The 19,098-nt window shown below is 45.4% G+C and overlaps 1 protein-coding gene across 1 annotated transcript in view; it reads right to left on the reverse strand.

Annotated features, from left to right (window-relative positions):
* DISC1 (DISC1 scaffold protein) overlaps positions 1 to 19,098 on the reverse strand; it is a 332,069-nt gene that overhangs the window by 221,392 nt on the left and 91,579 nt on the right. Inside the window, exons 6-7 of the mRNA XM_040242744.1 lie at positions 10,942 to 10,996; positions 6,321 to 6,423 (exon numbers count right to left, since the gene is read on the reverse strand). Of these exons, the coding sequence (XP_040098678.1) occupies positions 6,321 to 6,423; positions 10,942 to 10,996 (158 nt within the window). The remainder of the gene's footprint in view (positions 1 to 6,320; positions 6,424 to 10,941; positions 10,997 to 19,098) is intronic.

Raw genomic sequence — 19,098 nt, forward strand, 5'->3', positions numbered from 1 at the left:
GGGGTGCCATCGCCTTCTCTTTCAGTCTTCCCCAAAATCCAGGAAGGGGCTCTTGTAATCGTTGTCTCTGCTTTCTATTTGAAGAAACGGAGACCCAGAGAGTGACTCTCCCAATGTCACAAAGCTTTGGAATTTGAAGATGTTACATTAGATTACTGAACCTGAACTTGGTTCTTCCAACCTCACGGTAGGTGCTCATTCTACCAACTACAGTTCAGTAAGGGACTTGGTAAACACATGGCCACAAATCATTCATAAAGGGAGGGAACCTCAAGAAGGCGAGTTGAATCCTGTGCTCAGAGGGGCTGTTTCACTCGGTCAGTGCCCAGGCCTCACAATGACGTCTGCTCACGGGGATGTGTACACGCATGGTACTCGTTGGGCCAAATGTGTTTCCATTTGTGATGATTCTCCTAAAATTATCCTCTTCAGGTCAGTTCAGTTCAGTCACTCAATTGTGTCCAACTCTTTGTGACCCCATGGACTGCAGCACGCCAGGCTTCTCTGTCTTCCCATCCTCTTCTACCTACCCAAATTTGAGCTATACTTGACTAGGGAAAAAGAAATAAAGCCAGTGTTGAACATAAACCCCTAACTAATAGAATCCTGCATCTCTTCTCTGGTGTGACACCAGATTTTTTGAGGCACCGCCCTCAGCAACGTCAAGGCCACAATCAAGCACCAGCCAACTGCACCCATCCCCCTATCCGTGGTAGCTCCTTCAGCTAGAATCTGCTATTTTCTGCTGGTTTTGTTTCTTTCTTCCAGCCACCATGATTTCATGAGACACTGAAAAACATCTTCAGTGAGCCAAGTTCCATGAGTGGTTCTGCACATCAAACATTTTGGAAATGGCCACATTGCACAGAGGAGATGCCGCGAACAGAATGCTGTAACACAGGATTTTATTGACTGCTTCAACTCGCTTGAGAAAATGAGCTGCCTGGAGAGAGATAAAGTATACAGATAGACAGTGGCCAGATCATGTTAGAACAGAATCCCAGCCTGCAGCAATGCACCAAGGAAACACAGCCCTGTGCACAGCAACCAGCAGAGGAGGCCAGCCAGCTGTAAGGCAGACTTGTAGGCAGGCAGACGCTTTCTCTATCCACAGCCCACAAAGCTAAACAACAGCTTCTGTAACAACCGGCCCTAAATAGCCAGCACTTGATTAATAACAGCTTCCCTAACCTTTGTCCCTGCTTCCAGCTTAGGACCAATCAGAGAAAACCAAATATGCTCCCCAAAGCAATCACACTGGGTGCTCTAGTTACCTCACCCCTAGCTTCCCCAAGGCCAACAGCTTCCAATCCTCACTGGAACCTCCTTTTTTTTTTCCACTGCAAAGCTTTCCCACTTCTCTGTCTGCCTTGGAGCTTCTGCCACAGCATAAGTGATGGTGGCTGACACCCTTGCTATGAAGGTTTCAACAATACCCTTTCCTTCTTCTCATTTGGCAGGTCTCTAGTTCCACCTTGGATAAACATCATCTTTGAAAAATCTTTACTGAGTCTATCAGATCCCCCAGCCACTGATCAAAACCATGAACTTTTTAGAGAGAAGCAAATATTTTGTATTTACCTAGAAAAACAAATTTTATTTCTAAGAATGTTTCTATTTCCCTCCAAATCACACAGTGGTAAAGGATCTGCCTGCCAATACAGGAGACACAGGTTCGATCCCTGGGTCAGGAAGATCCCCTGAAGGAGGAAATGACAACCCACTCCAGTATTCTTGCCTAGGAAGTCCCATGGATAGAGGAACTTGGCGGGCTACAGTCTTGGGGTTGCAAAGAGTGGGACACAACCGAGTGACTAAGCAAGCACACACACACACACAAAACAAGGAGGATTTCAGGCTGGCATGGTACCTAACCAATGTATTTTTATTATTCCCCCTCTCTGCAGAGAGCAGATGATTCCTAAATCAAGAGGATATCCTCAGTCCGTTGATCAAAACCAGGATGGGAGATCTAGAAGCTTTCAGACAGACAAAAGGCCCCCTAAGAACCTAAGGGTATCCCATAAGGTCCTCTCATTCAGTAGGGCTTCTAAGAACCTCTGAGCATTGTCCTAGCATCCTCACAGAGATCCTAAAGTAGAGAAAGGCCTCTCTTGGAGATGTTTGTGCTTTTGTCTAACAGAGTGAGAGACTGCTATTCTGACTATACAAAAACAGACCTGCCAGAATCCTAAAGAGAGTACCTCTTCCTCCTTGACCCTCCCTGCTGTGGAGCACAGCTCAAAAGGAAATGGAAACTGCATCACGTACAGAAGTTAAGGAGCTTCCCTGGTGGCTCAGCGGTAAAGAATCTGCCCACCAGCACAGGAGATATAAGAGACGTGGGTTTGATCCCTGGGTCAGGAAGATCGCTGGAAGAAATGTCAATCCGCACCAGTATTCTTGCCGGGAAAATCCCATGGACAGAGGAGCATGGTGGGCTACAGTCCACAGCGTTGCAAAGAGTGGGACTTAGTGACTAAACCAACACCACTACAGAAGCTGATAAGGATCATCTGCCACCAATCCACCCCACAGGGCGGTCCATGGACTCAAAGGGCTGTTCACCAAGGGGCTCAAGAGTGTCCAGGAAACAGGATGTGGGGAGTGTGTTCCCACCCCAGTTAACTCGGGGAATCCCTCATCCAATCAGTTCTCACCAATTTCTCAGCTGATCAAAAAACTACATAGAAAACTCAGGCCCTCTGTGCAAGGTACCATCTTAAGAATTTTCCCTGGATCCTAAACAGGAGATAATTCACATTTGAGAGAGGGTTTCTCTGCTGCCCAAATGATGCATCTCCTTCCCTGGGCTTAATAGAGACACATCCACCTGCATTCCTGAGAAAGACACATTGATCAAGAAAGGCAAAAACCCTCATTCAGAAGCAAGACTGTATTCAATCTTTTTCCGTCTTAGCAAATGGGGCCATAATTCGAAGGAAATGGAATGTGAAGCTGTTGAGAGCCGAGCCCCACACGCGCGCCCGCGTGTTCTATGGGCTGTAAATAATACGCGTGACTGCGCCAGGCACCAAATTGCTCGTTAGCTGCCAACATTAGTTGTTTAATGATCTGAAGAGCAGAAGCTGCCAATTATTGTATTCCTTCTTAAAATGCCATTTAAAACCCATACGTGTAATTATTATACCTTTTCATGAAATTTTTATGATTCTTCTGGAGTTGACGCGCTACGGATTCATTCAACTTATAAAACAGGCTGTCATTGCATAACTGGGTTAAAAATCCATACGTCACACCTGGACACTAGCCCTGATCTAGCACCATGCCGTTAATGGGGTTACCTGAACCGCAGGACACATTCCAGGGCCTCACCCTCTCCCTTTGTTCCTGGGGATCACAGTGTTTCTCCCTCCTACCTGTTAGGGCTGATGTGGAGAAATAATAACAAATGCAGAGGAATGCTCAAAAGCAGTGTTCAGGGGCTTCCTTGGTGGTCCAGTGGTTAAGAATGCAGGGAACACCAGTTTAATCCCTTGTCCAGGAAGATTCCACATGCCTCGGGGCAACTAAGCCTGTGGGCTACAACTACCCAGCCCATGGTCCACAACAAGAAGCCACCGCAACGAGAAAACTGCACAGCGCCTCTAGAGAAAGCCCATGCTCAGCAACAAAGACCTACCAGAGCCAATAAATAAATAAATCTTTTCTTTAAGGACTATTCAAATGATAGAGTAAGATCCTATTTTCAGACACTCGTCTTTTCAGCCTACTGATTAAGGGAAAAGTGTATCCCTTTATAACTACCAGATTAAGGAAGGATAATGATCCACTGAAAATCCTCCAGAAATCTCTTATCTATGACTAGGTTGTTACTCTGAGTACATTAGTTTGTCTCCTGATACCACTCTTTCCCCCATAGGAAGCGGTTGATCACACCCTCACTAAGCATCTCCAGATACATACATCTGTAGAAACCCTGGCTAGAATTACATGGCATCTAGAGTACATCTCATCTCTAAACTCTTGAACAGAAACTGGAAATGCAAACTACACAAACAGCTATTTTATATAATGTGTGCTCCTGCATTTTTAAGAGTCTTATAAGATATAAGCATCTGAATGCAGAGTTCCAAAGAATAGCAAGAAGAGATAAGAAAGCCTTCCTCAGCGATTGATGCAAAGAAATAGAGGAAAACAACAGAATGGGAAAGACTAGAGATCTCTTCAAGAAAGTTAGAGATACCAAGGGAACATTTCATGCAAAGATGGGCTCGATAAAGGACAGAAATGGTCTGGACCTAACAGAAGCAGAAGATATTAAGAAGAGGTGGCAAGAATACACAGAAGAACTGTACAAAAAAGATCTTCACAACCCGGATAATCATAATAGTGTGATCACTCACCTAGAGCCAGACATCCTGGAATGTGAAGTCAAGTGGGCCTTAGAAAGCATCACTACGAACAAACCTTGTGGAGGTGATGGAATTCCAGTTGAGCTCTTTCAAATCCTGAAAGATGATGCTGTGAAAGTGCTGCACTCAATATGCCAGCAAATTTGGAAAACTGGGCAGTGCCCACAGGACTGGAAAAGGGCAGTTTTCATCCTAATCCCAAAGAAAGGCAATGCCAAAGAATGCTCAAACTATCGCACAATTGCACTCATCTCACATGCTAGTAAAGTAATACTCAAAATTCTCCAAGCCAGGCTTCAACAATATGTGAACCGTGAAGTTCCTGATGTTCAAGCTGGTTTTAGAAAAGGCAGAGGAACCAGAGATCAAATTGCCAACATCTGCTGGATCATGGAAAAAGCAAGAGAGTTCCAGAAAAACATCTATTTCTGCTTTATTGACTATGCCAAAGCCTTTGACTGTGTGGATCACAAGAAACTGCGGAAAATTCTGAGAGAGATGGGAATACCAGACCACCTGACCTGCCTCTTGAGAAATCTGTATGCAGGCCAGGAAGCAACAATTAGAACTGGACATGGAACAACAGACTGGTTCCAAATAGGAAAAGGTGTACATCAAGGCTGTATATTGTCACCCTGCTTATTTAACTTCTATGCAGAGTACATCATGAGAAACGCTGGACTGGAAGAAACACAAGCTGCAATCAAGATTGCCGGGAGAAATATCAATCACCTCAGATATGCAGATGACACCACCCTATGGCAGAAAGTGAAGAGGAACTAAAAGGCCTCTTGATGAAAGTGAAAGAGGAGAGTGAAAAAGTTGGCTTAAAGCTCAACACTCAGAAAATGAAGATCATGGCATCTAGTCCCATCACTTCACGGGAAATAGATGGGGAAACAGTGGAAACAGTGTCAGACTTTATTTTGGGGGGCTCCAAAATCATTGCAGATGGTGACTGCAGCCATGAAATTAAAAGACGCTTACTCCTTAGAAGAAAACTTATGACCAACCTAGATATCATATTCAAAAGCAGAGACATTACTTTGCCGACTAAGGTCTGTCTAGTCAAGGCTATGGTTTTTCCAGTGGTCATGTATGGATGTGAGAGTTGGACTGTGAAGAAGGCTGAGCACCAAAGAACTGATGCTTTTGAACTGTGGTGTTGGAGAAGACTCTTGAGAGTCCTTTGGACTGCAAGGAGATCCAACCAGTCCATTGTGAAGGAGATCAACCCTGGGATTTCTTTGGAAGGAATGATGCTAAAGCTGAAACTCCAGTACTTTGGTCACCTCATGAGAAGAGTTGACTCATTGGGAAAGACTCTGATGCTGGGAGGGATTGGGGGCAGAAGGAGAAGGGGACGACGAGGATGAGATGGCTGGATGGCATCACTGACTCAATGGACGTGAGTCTGAGTGAACTCCAGGAGTTGGTGATGGACAGGGAGGCCTGGCGTGCTGCGATTCATGGGGTCGCAAAGAGTCGGACACGACTGAGCGACTGACCTGAACTGATGCACCCCTTAGAGGAGTACCCTGGTGGCTCAGTGGTGAAAACTCCGCCTGCAGTGCAGGAGATGCAGGTTCAATCCCTGAGTCGGGAAGATCCTCTGAAGAGAGACATGGTAATCCACTCCAGTATTCTTGCCTGGAAAATCCCATGTACAGAGGAGCCTGCCGGCTACAGTCTATGGGGTCACAAGAATTGGACCCGACTTAGCAAGTAAAAAATAACAACCCATCCCTTATAAAGAAGCCACGCTGCCCATCCATTCCATGAGTTTCAGTGAGACTCCCTGGGAAGGCTCTGAGTTGTCGAGTGACAGGTAGAATGCTATACAATGTTCAGGCACAGGTGGCATGTCAATCCAGGATGAGCAAGGGGTGTGGCGTTTGTCATCACTCACTCCAACTGTCTCCATGTCCCCTCTGTCCCAGGTACCTGAGATGGCAAGCATTTTGGCTTCAAACAGTGCTGGCAGTTGGGTTTCAATATCATTAACCTTCTTTCTCAGGGCACTGCAGAGTCTTTCACTCATACACACCTAGAAGGAGAGAGACAGCCATGAATCATCATTTACTCAGGTAAAGATTAGAGGGCAACAGAGCACCAGCCAGATTCCTGGGTTTATAAGTGGTAAAGGGGCGATACAGAATAACCGCAGGTAATTTCTTAAAAAAGAAGCAACACATAAAGGAAGGAAGGATCGAAGGAAGAAGAGACAGAGGGAGGGAAGGAGGGAGGAGGAAGAGAGGAGGGAGGAGGGAGGGAAGAGAGGAGGGAGGAGAGGGAGGAGAGAGAGGAGAGAGAGGAGGGAGAGAGCACGGAGGGAGGAGGGAGAGAACAGGGAGGAGAGAGGGAAGAGGATGAGAGCAGGGAGGAGGGAGGGAGGAGGGAGGGAGGAGAGAGGGAGGAGGGAGATGAAAGAGGGAGGGAGAGGAGCAAGAGAGCAGGGAGGGAGGAGGGAGGAGGGAGGGAGGGGAGGGAGAGAACAGGGAGGGAGGAGGGAGAAGAAAGAGAGCAGGGAGGAGAGAGGGAGGAGGGAGAAAAAGAGAGCAGGGAGGAGAGAGGGAGGAGGAAGAGAGCAGGGAGAAGGGAGGGAGGAGGGAAAGAGCAGGGAGGGAGGAAGGAGGAGGGAGGGAGCAGGGAAGAGGGAGGGAAGAAACTGAGATGAGCTCGCACAAGTGGACACAACCACAAGTAAGTAACTCGAGCCCTCTCCCTGCTCCCTCCCCAGGGCCTCTGCATGCTGGCATCCTCCTCTGAGTGGCTCCCTGGTGGCACAGCCCACAGGGTTTGCCTTGGGAGGAAGGGCCGTGTGGATCACCCACAGAACATAAAAGCACCCCTCAGCCCTTCCTCCCCTTCCGCCTGCCCCTGCAGGTTGTCTGTCTATAACACCCTCTCCAGCTGACACACTGCTGTATTGTCCTTTATTTTTCTCTTACCTCTCTGGGGAGGACACACGCTATGGGAGTGGGGATTTCATTCTGTGTCTGGCACATAGTAAGCAGGAAATAACGGTGCACAGATGTTGCGATCAAGGGCAGAGAGTTCCTAGTGGACGCTGTCTAATAAAACTTGAGGGTAAATACTTGCTGGGAAGCCAGATTTGAAAAATAGACAAGTAGATCTCAGGAAAGTTTGCAGGTTTTAGCATTTCACTTCCTACATCTTTCTTGATCTTTAAAAAATAGCAAAAATCTTAAATCTCAGTTTGTTTTTCCAGATGCCTTAGGCTATTTTCTATTTGTTTGAAGCTAAAACATGACATTTTGCGTCTTTTATTTAGAGCAAAAACCTTGTGTTCAATTGCTACCTATACTGAGATTAATGAACTACCGATAAAAACCTCCAGTTCAGCGAAAGCAGAGAGCACAGTTGAATAACAATGAATACATATGTGAAGACATCTGCGGGATCCACAGAGGATGCTACTGAGAAGCACCCTTCTTTCCTCACCAAAAACCCAACATTCCATTCAAGAAATAAAAACCCAGGTGGCTTCACAGAGCCCAGAGAAAATATAAAATTTAATCTCCCCAGAAGTTTCCAGCTCCTGCTAGACATTATCACCTTGAAGTGCTTTGCTGACCTCAGACTTCAACGGAGATTCTTTCTAAAATCAACACAGACCTCACCCACCCTGTCTAAAATAGTACACCTTTGCCACCATACCCTTCAGCAAGTTCCTTTCCATTAGGCAGCTGTAATCTCTCAAATCGCTTTATAAAACTCTTTTTATAAATCTCTTCATAAAAATCTCTGGATGAAGGGACAGTGTAGAGGCTTCTACCCCAAAGCTCGCACCAGCAGAGCTGAGCAACCACTGTCCAAAGCCATCAATTTGGAGACACCCTCTCAATGGCCCTGAGATTCGTCCCAATGGCGGGACCAGAAGTTAAAGGAAGTTGCTGTGACATCCGCCCAAGCAGTCTCATGGGCCCCATGCTGATGACAGGAACATCCCCTCCCCTTGGTCAAAAGCGTGTCACCAGAGGTCCCAGGACATTTCTGTCCACTCCATCACCCCGGTCATTATTGTTGCACCTCATCCGGGTATGTCCAGTGTTTCTGATTTTAGCTCACAGTCTCTCTTAACCACAATTGGGTCAGTTTCTCTTTTATTGAGCGAGCTGTCACTATTAATATAAAACAACCTCTAAATCTTCTTATTAAATTGCAATGTACATTCTTTCCAGCACTGCTGAATGTAATCTAATATCTACCAACCTCCGGATACCCCATTTATTTCCAACACTTTCTTCCATCTCCTTTATCCCCTAATTACCTTTGGTTTGGGTAACCCATAAGAGTCAAAAAATGTAGTGAGTGGAAGGCAGGTGCCAGCTCTCTTTGAAGAAGGAGTTGAAAGAATATCAGATTATTGTGTCTAATACACTGAAGAAAGAAGGCTGGGCCAAGCTGTGACTTTCACTTCAAGGTCACCAGTCAATCAAGTTCAGAGTAGACAGAAAGTTGTTGTGTGCGACTGAGCAGTTTTAATTCTCTATAGACTAATATATGGCCCTCATACACACACACATTCATGTATGTGCACATGTACACACCCACCTATATACACAAACACACATGCCTGCAGGCATGCGTGCCCCAGAAAACCTGCATCTCTGTTTTTATTTCCAAATAAACTTAGACCCTAAGGAACTCATTATCAAATGGAGCTTTTCCACGTACATTTTAAAATCGTAGGCATGCATTTGTTAATTTTATGGAAAAGCAAGGGAATTGCAATTTTTTGTGTGAATGTTTTAGAGAAAAGATACAAACAAAGCAAAAGGCTTTTGGCATTTGGGCAAATCATAGCAGCTGGAGATGACAAACGAATCCCAGTGTTGTGCGCACATGTGTACATGTGTGTGTACATGATATAAGACGTCATAGAAAACACACACGTACAAACACCATCTGTGTTACAGATTAGGCACACCAACATCCTCCCTGTTGGGATCCAGACTCATTCGTGTTACACACACAGTATGTATGTTTATCTGATGCTCAATAAACCCAAACCCAAGAGTCCTTTCACGTTTTAATTCTACACAGAAATTAGGATGTACTTATAAATGGCATAATTTCTAGTAGGAAGTACAAGAGGTACTTCTACCACCTCCCCCTCCAGGAAGCTTTGGCCCCACCTCACCCCCCCAGTGGCTCCAGTGGAGGTCACAGAAGTGCGTGGGACAGGAATGTCAATGGGGACATCACCGTCACTGATAGCAGAAACCCAGGTGTGGTGTCTAGCATCCACTCTTGCTTCCTATAACAGAACTGGTAAACCAAGCAAGTGTCCTTGACCCACTTGGGCAGGAGACAAGGCGTCAGCCACACTCAGCCTGGGAGCCTGAAATAAAGCCCTTTCCCAAGTTCTGCACGTGGATTCAGGTCCCCACACGGCCGCCTGAGTCTCATCCTGCCCTTCTGCTGTGGGTGAGCGCTCTGCGGTGGTTCTTTAGGAAGGCAGGGCAGCTGGACTTCAAGCGTTCTGGGGTCCAAGGCTCAGTCTCACAGGAAGCTCTCTTTCAATGTGGGGCAGAACTGCCCATCAAACTGCTGTTGTGCAGTTTTTAGCAAAATCATATAAATTTTTTTTCAAAAGTGAACTAGACACAAAAACCAAGAAAAGGACCAGAGCCACTGTGGACATTTTTTGCCAAGAATACATCCATTGTCTTGGCTCTGCTGGGGTCTACAAACCCTCCACGGGTCTTCCTGCTCTCCTCCCTGGGGACAGAGAACAAGATCTTCCCTCCAGGCCGGTAGACTCTTGGCTGCTTTGCTCCCTGCTCAGAATCCTGTCCTTTACATATTTCAACCATCTTATAACCACCCTGGTTCCCAGACCCAACACAAATCATTAATGATTCAGACCTAGTTCTCTCTCTGCCTCCCTTCTAATAATAATTTAGAGGGTAATTGATCCTGCTTCATAGTTCGTCAATAACTTGGTGGGGAGTAACTATGTCTGTGGAGGAGGGTTTTGTTTCATAAACTGTGGTTATCCTCACTGATTGCACACTGACTATTTAAGTGAATTGACTATGCGCTCCCAGGGAATAATGTTGGGTCCTCTATCTCTATGCAAACCAAGGTGCTGATATGAAGTATAAACGGTAGGTAAGATAGGCAAAAAGATTTCAAAGTCAACTTATTAAAAAAAAAAAAAAACAACCACCTACTGTACCATTTCCATCTGTTTGTGAAAAACCTGAACCCAGCCCTTCAGGAAGGGAATGTATTCAACTTGTCAGATTACACCCATCCTAGAAGGCTTTTTAAGCAAAGACATTTGATTCTGCACAGCTGTAATCATGCTTCTTTCCCCGAAGACCAAGTCCATCAGTGCCTGGGGACCACAGTCAGAACATCCACCAGAGGGGCAGCCCTTGGCCCTGGCTCGTGGGCTGGCCCATCACTTAGCCTGTAGAATGGTTTTGCCAAGTTTATTTTTTGTCCAGAGCCCAGGTGATCTGTAACATGAAATTATACCGAAAGAAAACTTCAGCAACTTCTTTAGAAGTGGGCATAGAAAGGTACTTACCTTAGCAGTGATTTCTTTAAGTGACAAGCTGAGGGACTTTATCCTTTCCTGGAGGCTAGAAGAATTGAAAAGAGGACGTTGGTCTTGGTAAAAGCTCAGTCCTACCACATGTTACAAGATGGCAAAACAGAGAACCTTCTATCAGCCCAACGGCTGAAGAAGAACAGTAGGAAAGAAGATCCCAAATTGGTTCTGTTTGACTGGAGAAGGAAACGGCAAACCACCCCAGTATTCTTGCCTGGAGAATCCCATGGATGGAGGAGCCTGATGGGCTACAGTCCACGGGGTCGCAAAGAGTCGGACATGAATGAGCGACTTCACTCACTCACTCAAGAAGCTGAGTTTTCCCTCCCTAATTACGTTCTACCTAGGCTAGTATTGAAACCTGTTATCATTCCCATAAGCACATCTACTGACAGAGTGAACAGCTCAGATGTGTTTCTGGCAGCAAAATATCAAATTACATTCCTACAAGTACCTTCCAAGAAGGATGGTCTATCCAGGGTAGTCTCACAGTCAGATGATCCAATATAATCTATTTGGGTTAATAATTCATTCAATATGTTCCGAGCATCTTCTGGGTTTAGCAGGGAGGTGCAGCAGAGAGAAGATACATATATTTAAAATATCTAAAATAGAATTCTCGGCTCTTTAGGCTTTTCCCTGTATCTTTTTTTCCCCTTAGCACTATGCATCTTGACATATTTATTTACTCATGTAATTTCTTTCTCCCCTCTTTGGAATAAGAGTGCCACAATTGGAGCAACTGCCTGCATCCTCTTGTGACCATTCCTGTATCCTTGGTGTGCAAGATAATTCCTGGAGCTTACAGGTGGGGACTCAGTCAATATCTACAGAATGACCAAGTAAATGAATGAAATGAACTCTCAGACTTTATTTCCATCACTGTTATCACTGTTATCTATGGGAGAAAAAGTACAAAGGAGCCACAAAGAGTCAGACATGACAGAGCACACACACGTGATAACCAACGGAGAAAGATGGGGAGGAAGGGTCAACTATGAATTTGGGACTAACATATACACACTAGTATATATAAAATATATATATATATAAAAATAGATAAACAAGGACCTACTGTATAGCACAGCGAACTATACTCAATATCTCAATATACAGGAAAAGAATTTGAAAAAGAATATACATATAAGCGTGAATGTGTGTGCACCTCATTCAGTCGTGTCTGACCCTTTGCAACCCCATGGACGGTAGCCCACCAGGCTCCTCTGTCCACAGGATTCTCCAGGCAAGAACACTGGAGTCGGTTGCCGTGCCCTCCCCCAGGGGATCTTCCCAACCCAGGATCAAACCCGCATCTCTTACATCTTCTGTGTTTGCAGGAGGGTTCTTTACCACTAGCACCACCTAGGAAGTCATATATACACGCACAACTGAGTCACTTTGCTGTACACTGGAAACTAACACATTGCATAATAAATCAACTATACTTCAATTTTTTAAATAAAGTAGTTAAAAGTAATAATAATAGTATCTTATAAATAGGTTTTCTCAGCCACATACAAAGACTAGTTCATGCATCAACAATTAAGACAGAATTTAGCTGACCAAAATGTCAGTGCCTTTAGCTCATGCCCAGCGGGTCAAGCACCATCCTTCCAGGGTTTGACATGTTCATCGGTCTTGGCCCAGTCTTGGCCCTGTCCCAGAAAGAAGATTAGTCTCCTCTCAAATACTGATGTTAAAGCAGGGAGGCAGAGAGGCAGATAATTGAATGCATTGTTTTATACTTGATTTGATTTATATTTAATTTATTTAATTTATGCTATATTACTTTTCACAGTAGATTCACCTTCCTAATTATGTTTTGCTCAGGCTAATATTAGCATTAGTTGCATCCCTGGGGTACACACAGAATGGAAGCAATGGGGGGCAGAAGAATATAAATCGTCTATACCCTACACGAGTGATTTTCAAGCTATTTTTAGTAGTAGAGCTCTTTCAAATGAAATTTTACTCAGAATAGTAATATATACAATAGATAATAGGGGATCTACCTTGACTGAGGTGGGATGTCTGGCCTGGGGTACAAATGAGGTCACACGGACCATGCACGCTGAATATTACCACCATCACCCAAGCGTGTCAGTCACTCAGTCACATCTAGCTCTGCAGACCCCATGGACTGTAGCCCATCAGGCTCCTCCGTCCATGGGATTCTCCAGGCAAGAATACTGGAGTGGGTTGCCATTTCCTCCGCCAGGGGATCTTCCAGGGGTCCCCAAATCATGATTCCAGGAGCAGGAATACAAATTGAAAACCACCAAATTAGAGGACTTAAATGTTTATAAATAAGAGTTACATGTACTTCAGTGATTAAAATGAATCCCACGTTTCTTTGAAGCCTGCATATGACTAATGACAAGTAAACTGCTCTCTCAGATCAAATTATGCAGTACCCTGGAAACACACATTGTCTCCACAAATTAGCACATAATGTTTTAACAAACACACCAGGCCTAATTTACTCAAATGAGTGTCTTCCTGAAAAGCAGCCACCCTAGGAATAATAGTGTGAAACATTTATTGAGCGCTTACTGTGTGCCAGGCACTCTCCCTTGTATTCCTTACATGGATTAGCCTTTTAAATTCACATAACTCTATGAAGTAGGTACCTAATATCTACATCTTCAGACGAGAAAACTCCAAGAGAGATTTCAGTAATTTTCTCAGGGTCAGCTAGCTGGTAAATGGAGAATGATAACCCAGGCGGTTTAGCTGTCTGTTCTTCTAACCACTAAATTATGCCAGCTCTTCCGGAAGATGTGTAATTATTTGAGGTATACTGTCACTGTATACACTGGTTTTTAGAATCCTATTTTAGAATGGTGTTGAGTTTACTCAGTCACATCTGACTCTTTGCAACCCCATGGACTGTGGCCCGTCAGGCTCCTCTGTCCACGGGATTTCTCAGTTAAGAATATGGTAGTGGGTTGCCATTTCCTTCTCCAGGGGATCTTCCCAACCCAGTGACTGAACCCAGGTCTCTTGCGTTGCAGGTGGATTCTTTACTGTCTGAGCCACCAGGGAGGCCCTGAATTCACAACACAAATTCGTTATTTGTAAATGGACATTATCCTCTACTCACAAATGGTACTTAAATCATTTGACTGAAATTCACCCTCAACATGTGAAGCCTCAGAAAAAGTTAAGACTATTAAGAAGAATGTGCTATGCAAAAAAGTACAATAGGGGCAGCTGGGCTTGAGGCTGGTGGTGGTGAAAGGAAACTGAGTATACAGGGGTCTATTATGGGTTGAGAGTGTGCCCCCAACCCCAATTCATTATGTTAGTGTCCTCAGAATGGTACCTTATTTGGTGATAGTGTCTTTATAGAGGTGATCAATTAAAACGAGGTCATCAGGGTGACCCTAATCCAATATAACTGGTGTCTTTATGAAAAGGGGAAATTCGAACACAGAGAGAGATGCACACACAGGGAAGACCACAGACAAGGACACAGGGAGAAGACAGTCATCCACAAGCCAAGGAGAGAAGCCTGGCACAGGTTCTCGCCACATAGCCTTAGAAGGAACCAGCAGTGCCCACACCTTGATCTTGGACTTCCCGCCTCCAGGATTGTGTTTAAGCCCCTCAGTCTGTGGGAGTCTGTCATGGCAGCCCTAGCAAACTAACATATGTGAAATTTCCATTTTTAACAGTATGATTATTACATGTGTTATTAAGATCCTATATACTGGTGCTCCAGTTCAGTTCAGTTCAGTCACTCAGTCATGTCCGACTCTTTGTGACCCCATGGACTGTAGCACGCCAGGCTTCCCTGTCCATCACAAACTTCTGGGGCTTGCTCAAACTCAAGCCCATCAAGTTGGTGATGCCATCCAACCATCTCATCCTCTGTCCCCCTTCTCCTCCTGCCTTCAAGCTTTCCCAGCATCAGGGTCTTTTCAAATGAGTCGTTCGCATCAGTGGCCAAAATATTGGAGTTTCAGCTTCAACATCAGTCCTTCCAATGAATATTCAGGACTGATCTCCTTTAGGATGGACTGGTTGGATCTCCTTGCAGTCCAAGGGACTCTCAAGAGTCTTCTCCACACCACAGTTCAAAACCATCAATTCTTCAGTGCTCAGCTTTCTTTATAGTCCAACTCTCACATCTATACATGACTACTGGAAAAACCATAACTTTGACTAGATGGACCTTTGTTGGCAAAGTAATGTCTCTGCTTTTTAATGTTGTCTTGGTTGGTCATAGCTTTTCTTCCAAGAAGCAAGTGTCTTTTAAAATCATGGCTGCAGTCACCACCTGCAGTGATTTTGGAGCGCAAGAAAATAAAATCTGTTTCCATTGTCTCCCCATCTGTTTGCAATGAAGTTATGGGAACGGATGCCATGATCTTAGTTTTCTGAATGTTGAGTTTTAAGCAAACTTTTTCACTTTCCTCCTTCACTTTCATCAAAAGGCTCTTTAGTTCTTCACTTTCTGCCATAATGGTGGTGTCATCTGCATATCTGAGGTTATTGATATTTTTCCCGGCAGTCTTGATTCCAGCTTGCTCCAGGGTCCAAGGAAAAAAGTCTACTCCATGTGGGAGCTGCCAGACAAGAGTCACGATGGCCCTTCTGCTTGTTTCAGACTAATAGATGATTTCATTGTCAACTCACCCAAGTGGGAAACAGAAAACCTCTCCAACAACAGATGGTAAACATTCTTGCCTTGTAGTGTAGGCTCTAAGGACAGGTGGCTATAAGAAAACTGGATGTGACAATGTCTTTAAGTTTCTAAAAACTGATATGGGGCCTTTGAAGTGGAAGTGGTAGTCGCACAGTCGTGTCCTACCCTTTGTGACCCCGTGGACTGTAGCCCGCCAGGCTCCTCTGTCCATGGGATTCTCCAGGCAAGAATACTGGAGAGGGTTGCCATTTCCTTTTCCAGGGTCTTCCCAACCCAGGGATTGAACCTGGGTCTCCTGCATTGCAGGCAGATTCTTTACTATCTGAGCCACCAGGGAAGCCTTTGGGTTAGTATAAAAGCACACAAATGCCTTAGCTTCAGGTTAGGAGGGAAAAGGGGCTCCCTTAAGTCCCCTGGAGAAGGGAATAGCTTCCCACTCCAGTATTCCTGCCTTGAGAATTCCATGGAAGAGAAGCCTGGCGGGCTACAGTCCTTGGAGGCAGACATGACTGACCGACTCACACTTTCACTTTTTCACAGTAACTAATCTAAACAGAGAAACCTGTATGCAGGTCAGGAAGCAACAGTTAGACCTGGACAAGGAACAACAGACTGGTTCCAAATAGGAAAAGGAGTATGTCAAGGCTGTATATTGTCACCCTGCTTATTTAACTTCTCTGCAGAGTACATCATGAGAAACGCTAGGCTGGAAGAAGCACAAGCTGGAATCAAGATTGCCAGGAGAAATATCAATAACCTCAGATATGCAAATGACACCACCCTTATGGCAGAAAGTGAAGAGGAACTAAAAAGCCTCTTGATGAAAGTGAAAGAAGAGAGTGAAAAAGTTGGTTTAAAGCTCAACATTCAGAAAACGAAGATCATGGCATCTGGTCCCATCACTTCATGGGAAATAGATGGGGAAACAGTGGAAACAGTGTCAGACTTTATTTTGGGGGCTCCAAAATCACTCCAGATGTTGATTGCAGCCATGAAATTAAAAGATGCTTACTCCTTGGAAGGAAAGTTATGACCAACCTAGATAGCATATTCAAAAGCAAAGACATTACTTTGACGACTAAGGTCTGTCTAGTCAAGGCTTTGGTTTTTCCAGTAGTCATGTATGGATGTGAGAGTTGGACTGTGAAAAAAGCTGAGCACTGAAGAATTGATGGTTTTGAACTGTGGTGTTGGAGAAGACTCTTGAGAGTCCCTTGGACTGCAAGGAGATCCAACCAGTCCATTCTAAAGGAGATCAGCCCTGGGATTTCTTTGGAAGGAATGATGCTAAAGCTGAAACTCCAGTACTTTGGCCACCTCATGCAAAGAGTTGACTCATTGGAAAAGACTCTGATGCTGGGAGTGATTGAGGGCAGGAGGAGAAGGGGATGACAGAGGATGAGGTGGCTGGATGGCATCATCAATTCAATGGACATGAGTTTGAATGAACTCTGGGAGTTGGTGATGGACAGGGAGGCCTGGCGTGCTGCGATTCATGGGGTCACAAAGAGTTGGAGCAGACATGCCCTCAAACCACAGGATGGTGAGAGGCTCCCTCTCTGCTCTACTCCCCCTACTGCCCCAGTGCAAGTGGGGATTAAGGGTGGGCTTCCCTGGTGGCTCAGACGGTAAAGCGTCTGCCTGCAATGCGGGAGACCTGGGTTCGATCCCTGGGTCGGGAAGATCCCCTGGAGAAGGAAATGGCAATCCACTTCAGCATTCTTGCCTGGAAAATCCCATGGACGGAGGAGCCTGATAGGCTACAGTCCATGGGGTTGCAAAGAGTTGGACGTGACTGAGTGACTTCACTTCACTTCACTTCCCAGGTGGCACTAGTGGTAAAGAATTCGCCTGCCAGTGCAGGAGATATAAGAGACATGGACTCAATCCCTGGGCTGGGAAGGTCCCCTGGAGGGGGCCATGGCTACCCACTCCAGTATTCTTGCCTGGAGAATCCCATGGACAGAGGAGACGGGTCGGTTACAGTCCATGGGGCCACAAAGAGTTGGACACGATTGAAACAACTTAGCATGCATGTAGGCGTGCATGAATGCAATACTGATTTAAGAAATAGTGCAGGATAGTAATGAAATCAGTGACCCTCCAGCTCAGGCAGGTAAGTCAGAAAGATCTAATTCATTCAATATAGTCTCCTGAAGAACAGGCCAGGCTACTAAGAGTTCCGTCCACATCCAGTTCTTTCCCATGCCACCCTTCCTCCTCACTGGCAGCTGAGGACACTGGAGCTTTCCTTTCATTGTTTCAAGGATAGGGAGCCTCCCCCCCCCCAGTGGTGCAGAGGTAAAGAATCCATCTGCAGTGTAGGAGATGCAGGGGATAAGGGTGCAATCCCAGGCCAGAAGATCCCCGGCAGGAAGAAATGGCAACCCACTCCAGTATTCTTGCCTGGAAAATCCCATGAACAGGGGAGCCTGGTGGATTTAGCACACACACTGCTCCTCACCAGCCTGCTGTGGGTGGAGGTTTACGTGAGAGAAAGAAGAGGTTAAAGACATGGTATCCACTCAAGAAGACCTCCTCTCCTCCTTCTAAATCCCAGCTCCTAGAAGTCCTGCTCTCTTTGACTTATCTCTTTTGGATGGCTCCTTTTCATAGAACATGTAGGGGTTGAATTGTGTCCCCCTAAAACTCATATATTAAAGTCCTAATCCCCCATGTCTCAGCATGTCACGTTAATGGCGATAAGGTCACTGCAAATGTAATTGGTTAAGATGAGGCTGCTAGGGTGGGCCCACTCCTATTTAACTGGTGGAGAAATTTTTACCTGGAAACACACATGGACAGAAAACATTGTAAAAAGATGCTGGGAGAAGACGGTCTTCTACAAGCTGAGGAGAGGCTTGGAACAGATCCTACCCTCAAAGCGTCAGAAGGAACCAACCTCTCCCCCACCATCACCTTGATCTTGGACCTCTAACCACAATAAATGTCTGTGTGTAAGCCACCCACGTTCAGTACTTTGTTACTTAGTTGTGTCTGACTTTGTGACCCCATGGACTGTAGCCCACCAGGCTCCTCTGTCCATTGGATTCATCAGGCAAGAATACTGGGGTGGATTTCCATGGATCTTCCCAACCCAGGGATTGAACCTGGGTTTCCTGGATTGCAGGCAGATTCTTTAGCATCTGAGCCACCAAGGCAGCCCAGAGCACCTTGCTAATCTTCCTTGCTAATACCTAGAGCTGCATCTGGCATCTATCTGGTTACAGAATCCCATGCCCTGCTCAACTAGCAACCAACTATTTACTCGTTTCTCCAGATGCTATCACTTTGGGAGGCATAACTCAAAAGACTCATCAGAAACTTGAATCTGTACCCTCTCATAGTAATGCTTTCCACACCTTTCATGGATCCAGGCATTAGAGGGCTCTGCCCTTATTCTCCTTACTCCCGGCAGAAAATATCTATGGGGCCAAAGGTATTAATACATGCCCACACAGAAGCTGGTGAAGGCAGCTGAG

This window comes from Oryx dammah, unplaced genomic scaffold, assembly GCF_014754425.2.
Source record: "Oryx dammah isolate SB20612 unplaced genomic scaffold, SCBI_Odam_1.1 HiC_scaffold_6, whole genome shotgun sequence".
In the NCBI taxonomy this organism is placed as follows: Eukaryota; Metazoa; Chordata; class Mammalia; order Artiodactyla; family Bovidae; genus Oryx; species Oryx dammah.